Source organism: Capra hircus, chromosome 15 (assembly GCF_001704415.2).
Source record: "Capra hircus breed San Clemente chromosome 15, ASM170441v1, whole genome shotgun sequence".
Lineage (NCBI taxonomy): Eukaryota > Metazoa > Chordata > Mammalia > Artiodactyla > Bovidae > Capra > Capra hircus.
In genome coordinates, this window is record NC_030822.1 from 64,442,048 (window position 1) to 64,454,164 (window position 12,117).

At 35.5% G+C, this 12,117-nt stretch overlaps 1 protein-coding gene across 4 annotated transcripts in view; it reads right to left on the reverse strand.

Moving 5' to 3' along the window:
* The window catches only part of ATM (ATM serine/threonine kinase), a 155,913-nt gene that overhangs the window by 102,455 nt on the left and 41,341 nt on the right, over positions 1-12,117 (reverse strand). For all 4 annotated transcript variants that reach the window (XM_018059835.1, XM_018059834.1, XM_018059836.1 and 1 more), the window contains exons 14-19: positions 11,579-11,804; positions 6,891-7,016; positions 6,211-6,336; positions 5,253-5,342; positions 2,817-2,988; positions 1,801-2,000 (exon numbers count right to left, since the gene is read on the reverse strand). In XM_018059835.1, coding sequence (XP_017915324.1) covers positions 1,801-2,000; positions 2,817-2,988; positions 5,253-5,342; positions 6,211-6,336; positions 6,891-7,016; positions 11,579-11,804 — 940 coding nt within the window. The remainder of the gene's footprint in view (positions 1-1,800; positions 2,001-2,816; positions 2,989-5,252; positions 5,343-6,210; positions 6,337-6,890; positions 7,017-11,578; positions 11,805-12,117) is intronic.

A 12,117-nucleotide genomic window follows, 5' to 3' on the forward strand; every position in this document is an offset into this window, starting at 1 on the left:
ACATGTCAAATAATTTTCTTGCTGTATTAAGAATCAGAATCCTTCCCCCTCCCCCCCGTTCATCTATATTTACAAAAATGTTTCTTACTTCTTCTGATATTATAAAAAGAACATTAAGTTCAGTTCAGTTAAGTCGCTCAGTCATGTCCAACTCTTTGCAACCCCATGAATCGCAGCACGCCAGGCCTCCCTGTCCATCACCAACTCCTGGAGTTCACTCAGACTCACATCCATCGAGTCAGTGATGCCATCCAGCCAACTCATCCTCTGATGTCCCCTTCTCCTCCTGCCTCCAATCCCTCCCAGCATTCAGTTGGACCATTTTAAATATTTGCCATGAGAGTCATGTGTGATATTAGTGAGTGTCTTCAAACGACTTTTTAATATCAAAGCCCCAGAAAAGCATACAGCCCTCCCAGCTGGTTGGGGCTAGAGACATTACTAGAGTGTTGCCAGGTTTGAAACCAAGGGATCAAACAGGACTCAACTAAGCATATTTGCCAGAGCTACATGATCAGCCAGGATGCTCACCAAAGCTAGAATATGACAAGAAATTCTATCAGGGACTCAACCTAAATATTTCCAAGGGATTCTAATCGGCATGTTTCCCATGGTTGGGGAAATCACCTGATATGTTTGCCAACTTGCTGCCTGTTACTAGGGATATGACCATAGACTCATCCAGCATACTCACTGAGACAGGAGATCCCCCAACATGTTCACCAGCACTGGGGCCAAGCACCCATGGTCAGGAGATAAGTTATATGCAATAATATTAAGTAAACAAATCCATCGAGGTTAAGTGGAAAGCCAGATTTCTTACTGTTAGGAAGAGAGCTATACATATGGACAGAGAAAAATAAATTCTACAGTGCTGGATTGGAATTGGAGATATCTATCAGTAAATGAGTAGGCTGATGAAGGAAGCAAAGGAAAGAGATTATTTTTATTAAGTCTAAATCTAATGAGGAAACATGAGACAAATTCAAACAGTAGGATTCTATGCAGCAGCTATATTATTCAAAATAGTCATGAAAGATGAGGAAAGAGTAAACAACTCTTCCACACTGAAAGAAACTGAACAGACCTGGGAACTAATAAACAATCAAATTTTTAGTTAACATGATACAATGTTAATTTCTTGATGATTATACATCAATGTTAACTGATGTATAATTAACTGTACAATGTTAATTTCTTGATGATGATACTGTAGTTATATAGGAGAGCATCACTGTTTTTAGAACATATACACTGAAGTAAATCAGCATCATATGTGATATTTAATGGTACAGAAAATATTATGTGTGTGTGTGTGTGTCTGTGTGTGTGTGTGTATGGGTATAGCATGCAGAGAAGGATAAGTCAAATGTAGCAAAATGTTACCTACAGAGGCTTAGGAATGAAATATAGGGCATTCTGTAGTATTTTAACTTTATAGCCACTTTGAAATTACTTTAAAGCATATAAACCAAGGTCAAGGCAAGACTCAGGCTTCAATAACGTTATGTATTATTTTTACAATCAGAGTCTGTACTTCTTGGCCTGGTTAAAATAATTTATAAAAATTATACCCAAAGAAAAGAAATCTATCCAAAGTCCATTCAAGTCTTAATGTTACAGTATCCACTTAAATGTTTTCACAATACACTAAAAATGTATTTTATAACAGCCTCAGATTCATTTCTCAAGGAAGCAATTTCAATCCTTCAAAGGTACAATGTGATTCTTATATGGCAGTCCATTACATTTAGCTAGCAAGATCAAGTACATCCAAAGCACTTCTTTCACTGAACTCACCATGTGTAAATGAAGAGATCTCGTAGGATCTAGCATGCTAGAATCAATTAACATTAATAATTCCCTTCGAATATCAGCTGCCCTAAATGACACAGTGTTAGTCTGAGCAGTGGTTACACACATACACAAGAACTTGAGTATGTCTAAAGAAAGTAGATCTTGCTTTGATAGATGTTCTTCAGCTAAAGGATTCATGGCACCTAAAAATAAAAAGCACTTATTAAGACTAACAGAGATGGGAAAAAACAAAGGCTAACAGAGGTGTAAAATAACCACATACATTGAACATTAACACAAGTACCTTCCCTGAACAACAGAAAAAGAAATAAAAATATATGGAAAGCAAAACTATAATAAATTTGATTACACCCTAAAGGCTTCAAAATTCTTTATAAAAGGTTACTCTAGGATTCTGTCATCAAAAAATAATCTATGGAAAAATCTACATGGGCAAATATTCACTGCAATACCATTAGAAAGGGATGTAGATTTCTGACAAAAAAAAAATGGCCTAGTAAATTACGGTATATATGTTAAATATGCTATTATACAGCCATTAAAAAGTATGATTATCAACAGCACAAGTACCTAAATGAAAAAACTGCTTCCAGTTAATGTTAAAAGAAAACAGACAAAGGTATAAAAAGGCATCTGAATACTGATGCTGATTATAATTTTGAATTATATGGGTCTATGCAGAAATAACAGAAAAAAGGTAAACAACGATTGCATTATGGGTGCTTTTGCACATCCTGCTTATTATTTCCAAATAACCAATATGTTTAGTTCTCCAAAAATGTTTTTATTCTTTGGCAATTATTTTAAATTCGCCCATGAAGAATAAATAGGAAACTGATAATAAATTCAACTAAATGTGAGATAATTCTAAACTGTATGAAAGGGAACAATCCCAAAAAGGAAATAAAATGAGCACAAAATAGTATATATGAAGTCTTATAATATCAAATAATACTAGAAAGGTAAAAAAAAAATCTCATGCAATAAAATGTATTTACCAATAGTAATTTGGCTCTTTCCAGATTCATTTGCATCAGTAACACTACTAGCAGGGGAATCATTAAATAGACTCGCGTATGACTGATCCTCCATCCTCATTTGATTTTCATCAGAATCTTCTTCCAGTGATTCTACTTCTCCAAAGTCAAAAGGCTTTTTAATAATGAATGCCTTCAAACAAGAGAAAGAAAGATGTTTCAAGCTGGCTTCTTTCAGAAGCACTCTGCAGTTAAAATTGACCTAATCAAACAATTCAAGAATCAGGTGTATAAAATGGATATATAATCTGTACTGTCTATATAGCAGAATAATGCACAATCTTTACAAATGACTTCTTACATTAAGAAACTTCATACTACTGCAAACTGATGAGGATGAAGGTAAGATTATAATGACTATATAGAGGAGAGTATGACTATTTTGGAGGACAATGACAATATCTATCAAAAAGTATCAATAAAATTCATATTCCATTTGAACAAGAAATTCCATTTCTAAAATTTTCCTACATCCTTCAGAGGCACAAAAAGAAGTATACAAAACTAAGAAATTTACTGCAGAATCTTCGGAGAAAAAAAAAACATTTACAATTTTAATTAAGATCAGTTGGGTTAAAATACACATATGCTATTTTCATATATAATGAAACACCACATTGGTGCAAAACAAGAAAATAAGTAACTCTATAAAGCAGCATGGAAAGATGACCGAGATTTATCATTAAATGAAAATAATCGTTACAGAATATTCTTTCACTTATTAAATATTTGAATATCTACTATGTGCCAGGCACTGTTCCAGACAAAGAAGTATGCAAGCCATTGATATGAAAAAGAAAAATATATGTTGCTTGTCTAGTAAGGTTTTTGTTTTTATGAATAGAGAATTCTTTTGAATTTTGGTATGTTATATGCAAGTAATGCTCAAAATTCTCCAAGCCAGGCTTCAGCAATATGTGAACTGTGAATTTCCAGATGTTCAAGCTGGTTTTAGAAAAGGCAGAGGAACCAGAGATCAAATTGCCAACATCCACTGGATCATCGAAAAAACAAGAGAGTTCCAGAAAAACATCTATTTCTGCTTTACTGACTATGCCAAAGCCTTTGACTCTGTAGATCACAATCAACTGGAAAATTCTGAAAGAAATGAGAATACCAGACCACCTAACCTGCCTCTTGAGAAATCTATATGCAGGTCAGGAAGCAACAGTTAGAACTGGACATAGAACAACAAACTAGTTCCAAATAGGGAAAGGAGTATGTTGAGGCTGTATATTGAAACCCTGCTTATTTGACTTATATGCAGAGTACATCATGAGAAATGCTGGGCTGGAGGAAGCACGAGCTGGAATCAAGATTGCCGGGAGAAATATCAATAACCTCAGATATGCAGATGATACCACCCTTATGGCAGAAAGTGAAGAGGAACTAAAAAGCCTCTTGATGAAAGGTAAAGAGGAGAGTGAAAAAGTTGGCTTAAAGCTCAACATTCAGAAAACAAAGATCATGGCTTCTGGTCCCATCACTTCAGGGCAAATAGATGGGGAAACAGTGGAAACAGTGGCTGACTTAATTTTTCTGGGCTCCAAAATCACTTCAGATGGTGACTGCAGCCATGAAATTATAAGACGCTTACTCTTTGGAAGGAAAATTATGACCAACCTAGACAGCATATTAAAAACCAGAGACATTACTTTGCCAACAAAGGTCCATCTAGTAAGGCTATGGTTTTTCCAGTGGTCATGTATAGATGTGAGAGTTGGACTATAAAGAAAGCTGAGTGCCGAAGAATTGATGCTTTTGAACTGTGGTGTTGGAGAAGACTCTTGAGAGTCCCTTGGACTGCAAGGAGATCCAACCAGTCCATCCTAAAGGAGATCAGTCCTGGGTGTTCATTCAAAGGACTGATGTTGAAGCTGAAACTCCAATACTTTGGCCATGTGATGCGAAGAGCTGACTCATTTGAAAAGACCATGATGCTGGGAAAGATTGAGGGCAGGAGGAGAAGGGGATGACAGAGGATGAGATGGTTGGATGGCATCACCAACTCAATGGACATGGGTTTGGGTGGACTCCAGGAGTTGGTGATGGACCGGGAGGCCTGGCGTGCTGCAGTTCATGGGGTTGCAAAGAGTCGGACACAACTGAGACTGAACTGACATCATACAGAAAAAAGTATTGAGTCTGAATGATTAATTTCCAACCACTTGGTCTATTATTACTCATTGAGAAATTAACAGACAAGCACTATGGTATTGATAATAAGAAGCAAATACATTCTCTCCTGCAAACCAAATAACTTAATTAAATTTTCACATTTTTAAAGTATAAGATGCCATATACTGTGCGATACATCCCTTTGCAAAGAAATTTCAAAGTTATAAAAAGTATGTTAGAGTCAGTGAAATATGATAGTAAAACAGGAAGCATACTTACTAAACTTTTACAAATATCTGCAATGTCATTCATTAGCTTTGATGTTAATAATCGTAAGAAGAAGCCAGATGCAATCTTATTTGGACTGTGCTGTAATTAAGAGAAAACAGCAAGCAAAGATATAAAAACAATTATTCTTCACAGATAATATTTTCTCTTAGTGAATAAAATGTACATTTTCTTTTATACTGGAAATTCTCTATGAGAATAAGCATGGATAAATAGTTTACTATTAGGAACAAGACATACATTGCTTCAAAAATACTAACCTTTTTTCTTAAAGTAATAATAACTGTAGCAAATACCTTGTATTGGATACAAACAACATTAAAGTAAAATACCAGCTACTGCCCCTAAACACACACAGGAAATAGTCATAGCTTACAGTATATTCTTCCATTCTCTCCTTCCCCTTTTAACCCCCCAAAAAACACTTCTAAAAATATATGCTGATAATACTGATATGGCCATGTACTTAACATTACCTTTAGAAGATGTTTCCAGTTATTATCAATACTCTGGCCTGAATACCCCTCAGGCCTCCTTCAAATCAAAACAGAGATTACACATAGCAGCAATCTTTCCACTAAATTTTATGTAAGTCTATCCGGGCAGAAGAGGGTAACATATGTGCCTGAATAGTTTATCTCATACCTGGCAGTCAAAAAGCTTTTATTAAATGAATGAAAGTACACTGGCAATAAGTTATCAATTAGCTGTTATATAAAAGGAGTAAGACAATCTCAGAAACTTTCCTGAGAATATTAGTTTTGTGAAGTTAGTTTCATGAGAAACTCAGATTACCTGCTGCTTTATTCATCTGAATACTACCTTAATTTATCAACTTAATTTAAAATCAGTATTTCAACTTATGAATGGACCCCCAAAACAGTAAGGACATCAACCAGTTATCAAACTCCTGGAGAGGCTACACTGTCAAGCAGGAAGAACATCTTACCTTGGAACAGTTATGTAAGCAACTTGTACATAGATGTATCATATTTCTCAATGAAACAATTCTAGGTTCTTCACTTGTCTTATTTTTAAACAAAGTGATACTTTCTCCAGCACACTGCATTAGAGACTATTAAGAAAAAAAGAAGGAAAAATCCAAACTTCAGGTAAAATCGAGGCTTATTGAAGGCTTTTTTTTGTTTTACTTAACAGGTAAAATTAATGCTTTCAAGAAGTTATTTTGGTTACATAATTAAAAATGAACAATTTTTTAAAAACAACAAATTTTATACCATGTTATCTTTACAAATCACACAGCTGGCAAAACAATACCCAGACACAGAAGTTAATTTCATGCTTAGAAAGATTATTTGACTAATGCTTAATTAAGAATTCTTTAGGATAACTGCTCCAGGAAAAACTTTTTAAAAGGATAGATAAAAATCCTTATTTTTGTTAATGAGATTAATTTTCAACATGATATTATTTCAATTGCTGCATTTATATTGGCTTAAAATAATTTCAAATCTTAAGAAAAGAGACATAGTATTATCTCCTCTCAGACTACATAAATGAAACAGTTAACCTATATAATAGTTTGTTTTCCAAACAAATATACCAATTTTCCCAGGAATATATTTCATTCAAATTAATCCAAAACACTATTGATATAAATCTTCCTACCTTGGCTTTCTGGAATAATTCTGATTTGTATGCTTCCTCTTCAGCTAAGACACCCAGGTAACAATAGCAGCCAAGAACACCCACCAAAAGACTTGAACACCGGACAAACATCTCTGAATTTGAAGTCTTAAAATATAAAAAGTTCAAGTATACAGAATAAAAAGTTTTATATATTTCATAAATCATTTGGAGTACTATTGTTTTTTGCAAGAGCAAATTTTGTCTTCACATTAAAAACTACAGTTAAACAAATTAATAGTGCCATAATTCTGATCATCTCTAAAAAACATCTAAGGGATCCCTGCAGAGCTGTAATAACCAGGGTTCTCAGGAAATACAGAAGTATGTCCTGATGGCCAAGTAACACATCTTTTTCTAAAGTGGCTCAGTGTATTGCCCACATAAGTCCTTAAATATCTAACGTAAGGAAGAAAGAAAGAAAAAACTGATAGGCAAATAACTATCTATAGTTCTTAGAACATGAGCAGAAATCAGATTTATTCATAAAAAGAGACATTAAAATGACATTTTCAGTTTCTAAGAGATAAGGACCTTGATTTACTCAGTTTTCAAACTCCACAGACAAGTACAAGATATTTTTACCAATAGCTACTGTCAACCAATTTTATAGAATTATGTAAGAAATGTGCAAACGTTACAAACAAAGAAAAGATTTTCAGATTTTTCTGTTCCTATATTATATGAAATGGCATTTTAGGAAAAATCACAGGAGATCTCATTACTCTGTAATGAATGTAGTTGTAACTGTAATCCAGAAGAAAGACAGTAATTAAGAGCAAGATAGATCAAATAGGCATGTTGTCCTCTCTCTGGTTCTTTGGATCATAAGTTATGGCTACTGAATCTAGCCATAGTAGCTTGTAGGTTTTATTTTAGTCAACAAATACTTTAACATTTCTTGTATAATAAGGTATTGAAGAAGATACAAAGATAAGAGAAATTATATATGCCCTTTAATGAGCTTCTAGCATAGTAAATTGGGAGATATCAAGGGAACAGTTCGTGCAAGTATGGGCACGATAAATGACAGAAACTGTCAGGACCTAACAGAAGCAGAAGACATTAAGAAGAGGCGGCAAAAATACAGAGTGAGTAAGTGATAGTTGTTCAGTCATGTCAGACACTCTGCGATGCTATGGACTGCCAGGCTCCTTTGTCCATTAATTCTCCAAGCAAGAACACTGGAATGGGTTGCCATTTTTTTGTCCAAGGATAAGCAGAATAACTATACAAGAACACACAGAAGAACTATACAAAAAGGTCTTAATGACTTGGATAACCATGATGGTGTGGTCCCTCACCTAGAGCTGGATATCATTAGGAAGCATTCTACAAAACAAAGCTCGTAGAGGTGATGCAATTCCAGCTAAGCTACTTCAAATCCTAAAAGATGCTGCTGTTAAAATGCTGCACTCAATGTCAGTAAATTCAGAAATTTCACCAGTGGCCATAGAACTGGAAAAGGTCAGTCTTCATTCGAATCCCAAAGAAAGGCAATGCCAAACAGTATTCGAACTACCATACAACTGCACTCTTTTCACATGCTAGCAAGGTTAGGCTCAAAGTCCTTCAAGTTAGACTTTAACATCATGTGAACTGGAAACTTTCAGGTGTAAAATGTAAGTTTTGAAGAGGCAGAAGGATCAGAGATTCAACTGCCAACATTCGTTGAATCATGGAGAAAGCAAGGGAGTTCCAGAAAAACATCTACTTCTGCTTCATTAACTAGGCTAAAGCCTGTGACAGCATTCAGTTCAGTTAAGGCCAGCTGCTCAGCTGGGTCCGACTCTTCGTGACCGCATAGACTACAGCACACCAGGCTTCCCTCTCTTTCACCATTTCCCAGAGCTTACTCAAATTCATGTCCACTGAGCTGGTGATGCCACCCAACTATTTCAGTGTGTCATCCCCTTATCCTCCTGCCTTCAATCTTTCCCAGCATCAGTGTCTTTTCCAATGAGTCAGCTCTTCTCATTAGGTGGCAAAAGTGCTAGAAGCTTCAGCTTCAGCATCAGTCTTAGTATATGTGCTGCCGAAGCGAGCACAGCATCAGTCTTTCCAATGACTATTCATGGTTAATTTCCTTTAGGATTGACTGGTTTGATCTCCCTGAAGTCCAAGGGACTGTCAAGAGTCTTCACCAACACCACAGTTCAAAAGCATCAATTCTTCATGCTCAGCCTTCTTTATGGTCCAACTCTCATTAAAGCAGAAGTAGTCAATAAAGCAGAAGTAGATGCTTTTCTGGAACTCTCTTGCTCTTTTCTATGATCCAATGGATGTTGGCAATTTGATCTCTTGTTCCTCTACCTTTTCTAAATCCAGCTTGTACATCTGGAAGTTCTGTTACAGTGTTGAAGCCTAGCTTGGAGGATATTGACCATTACTTTCCTAGGATGTGAAATGAGTACAACTGTGTGGTAGTCTGAACCTTCTTTGGCATTGCCCTCCTTCGGGATTGTAATGAAAACTGACCTTTTCCAGTTCTGTGGCCACTGGTTAAGTTCTCCAAATTTGCTGGTGTATTGAGTGCAGCCCTTTACCAGCATCTTTTAGGCTATAAAGTAGCTCAGCTAGAATTCCATCACCTCTACCAGCTTTGTTCAGTGATGCTTCCTAAGGACCACTTGACTTCACATTCTAGGATGTATGGCTTACGTGAGTGATCACATCATCGTGGTTATCCAGGTCATTAAGACCTTTTTTGTATAGTTCTTCTGTATATTCTTGTCACCTCTTCTTAACATCTTTTGCTTCTATTAGGCCCATATCATTTCTATCTGTTATTGTGCCCATTTTTGCATGAAATTCTCCCTTGGTATCTCCAATTTTCTTGAAGAGATCTCTAGTCTTTCCTATTCTATTGTTTTCCTTTTTTTTGGCGTTGTTCACTTAAGAAGGCTTTCTTATCTCTCCTGCTACTTTTTGGAACTCTGCATTGAGATGGGTATATCTGTCTTTTTCTTCTTTGCCTTTCACCTTCTCTTCTTTTCTCAGCTATTTGACAGTATGGATTACAACAAATTGTGGTAAATCCTTCAAGAGATGTAAATACGAGACCACCTTATTTATCTCCTGAGAAACCTATATGCAGATCAAGAAGCAACAGTTAGAACCAGAGATGGAACAAATGACTAGTTCAAAATTGAGAAAGGAGTATGACAAGGCTGTATACTGTCACTCTGCTTATTTAACTTATAAGCAGAGTTCATCATACAAAATGCTGGTCCAGATGAATCACAAGCTGGAATCAAGATTGCTTGGAGAAATACCAGCAGTCTCAGATATGCAGATGATACCACTCCAATGGCAAATAAAGTGAAGAGGAACTAAAGAGCCTCTTGATAAAAGTGAAAGAGAAGAGTGAAAATGCTGGCTTGAAACTCAGCATTCAAAAAATGAAGATCACGGCATCCAGTTCCATCACTTCATGGTAAATAGAAGGGGAAAAAGTAGAATCAGTGACAGATTTTATTTTCTTGGGCTCCAAAAATCACTGCAGATGATGACTGCAACCATGAAATTAAAAGACGCTTGCTCCTATGACAAACCTAGACAGCATATTAAAAGCAGACATATCACTTTGCCAACAAAAGTCTGTATAATCAAAGCTACAGCTTTTCCAGGAGTCATGTGCAGAGTAAGGGCTGAACCATAAAGAATGCCAAAGAATTGATGCTTTTGAATTGTGGTGCTGGAGAAGATTCTTGAGAGTCCACTGGACAACAAGGAGATTGACCAGTAAATCCTAAAGGAAATCAACCCTGAATATTCATTAGAAGAACTGATGCTAAAGCTGAAGCTCCAATCCTTTGGCCACCTGATGTGAAGAGCCGATTCACTGGAAAAGACCCTCATGCTGGGAAAGACTGAAGACAAAAGGAGAAGGGGGTGGCAGACGACGAGATAGTTAGACAGCATCACTGACTCAACGTACATGAGTCTGAGCAAACTCTGGGAGACAGTAGAAGACAGCAAAGCCTGGGATGCAACTCCATGGGGTTGCAAAGAGTCAGACATGACTTAGCGACTGAGCAACAACATGAAAATTAAAAGATACATGGCTGAGATTATCAAAAAAGGCTTTCATGAGGATTTTGACATGTGGATTATTTGAACACATAGAAATGGGTAGAAAGACATAGGAGTTTTGGTAAGAGAACAGCACACACAATGAGAATTTTTTGATTTTAAGATGACATCAGAAATGATATGTAAGACATCACTAAATGACTGCTTAAATATGGGTGACTGTTAGTTCATTTATCAATGACTTCTCTCCCTTTTCAAGTGCAACCAAAATCTATTAGATTAGTTTAAATTATGTCCTTTTCTGTTCTTGTAAAATTTCCCTCCTCTAAATTAAGGTTCTTTTTCATCAAATAATTCGTATATTCAAAACTATTATTACTGCCCATTAACCTACCCAAAGAAATCTACTTTTTTAATGTCTGTAAGAATTTCTGGTTAAAAAAATAATTATTTTTCTTCAGTTTTACTTTTTTCATTCTAAGTTTTTTCCCAATTTGTAGACATGTGCTATTACTTTGCTTTTAAAATTAAGCTTCTCATCATTCTTAAGGCCTTTCCTGACACTATTTCTCCTTCCTAACAGTCTACCAAAGTAGAATCAAACACAGGCTTTAGCTCTTCTTGAAAAATCTCACCTCAGATGAGTAGTTACTTAGAAGCTGTTCTGATAGTCTCAAAAGATAGCGATCCAGTGACTCCTTGAGGTTTTGGTGGACAGAAAAGCCTACACTGGATTGGTGCTTCTCTATTGTATGTTCTTTCACAATGGTTAAAAAATCCATCTTGTCAAAAGTTGTCTGAAGAAACAGATCTTCAGCTTCTGAGAATGAAGGTTCTTCTGTATCTTTTTGGTGTTGCTCACTTTAAAGAAGTAAGATTTTAAATTTATAAGATCAAATTGTCTACTATTTTACCTTCATACAGCATCAAATAAAACATTAACTTAGCATTAACATTGAATCTATTTTATTCAAAGATTGCTCATGTAATTAGTGAATTATTCTTTTAAATGCTTTTCTTCTTTGGATTTTGATAACTACTTACATTGAATTTCATTATTCAGTAGCAATTTCACTAACAAATGGACAAGAGAAATAAAAGATTCAATCTAAAAGGCAAATTCAGGAAATATAAAAAAAACATTAATTAACAATAGATATAAACATTAAGAATA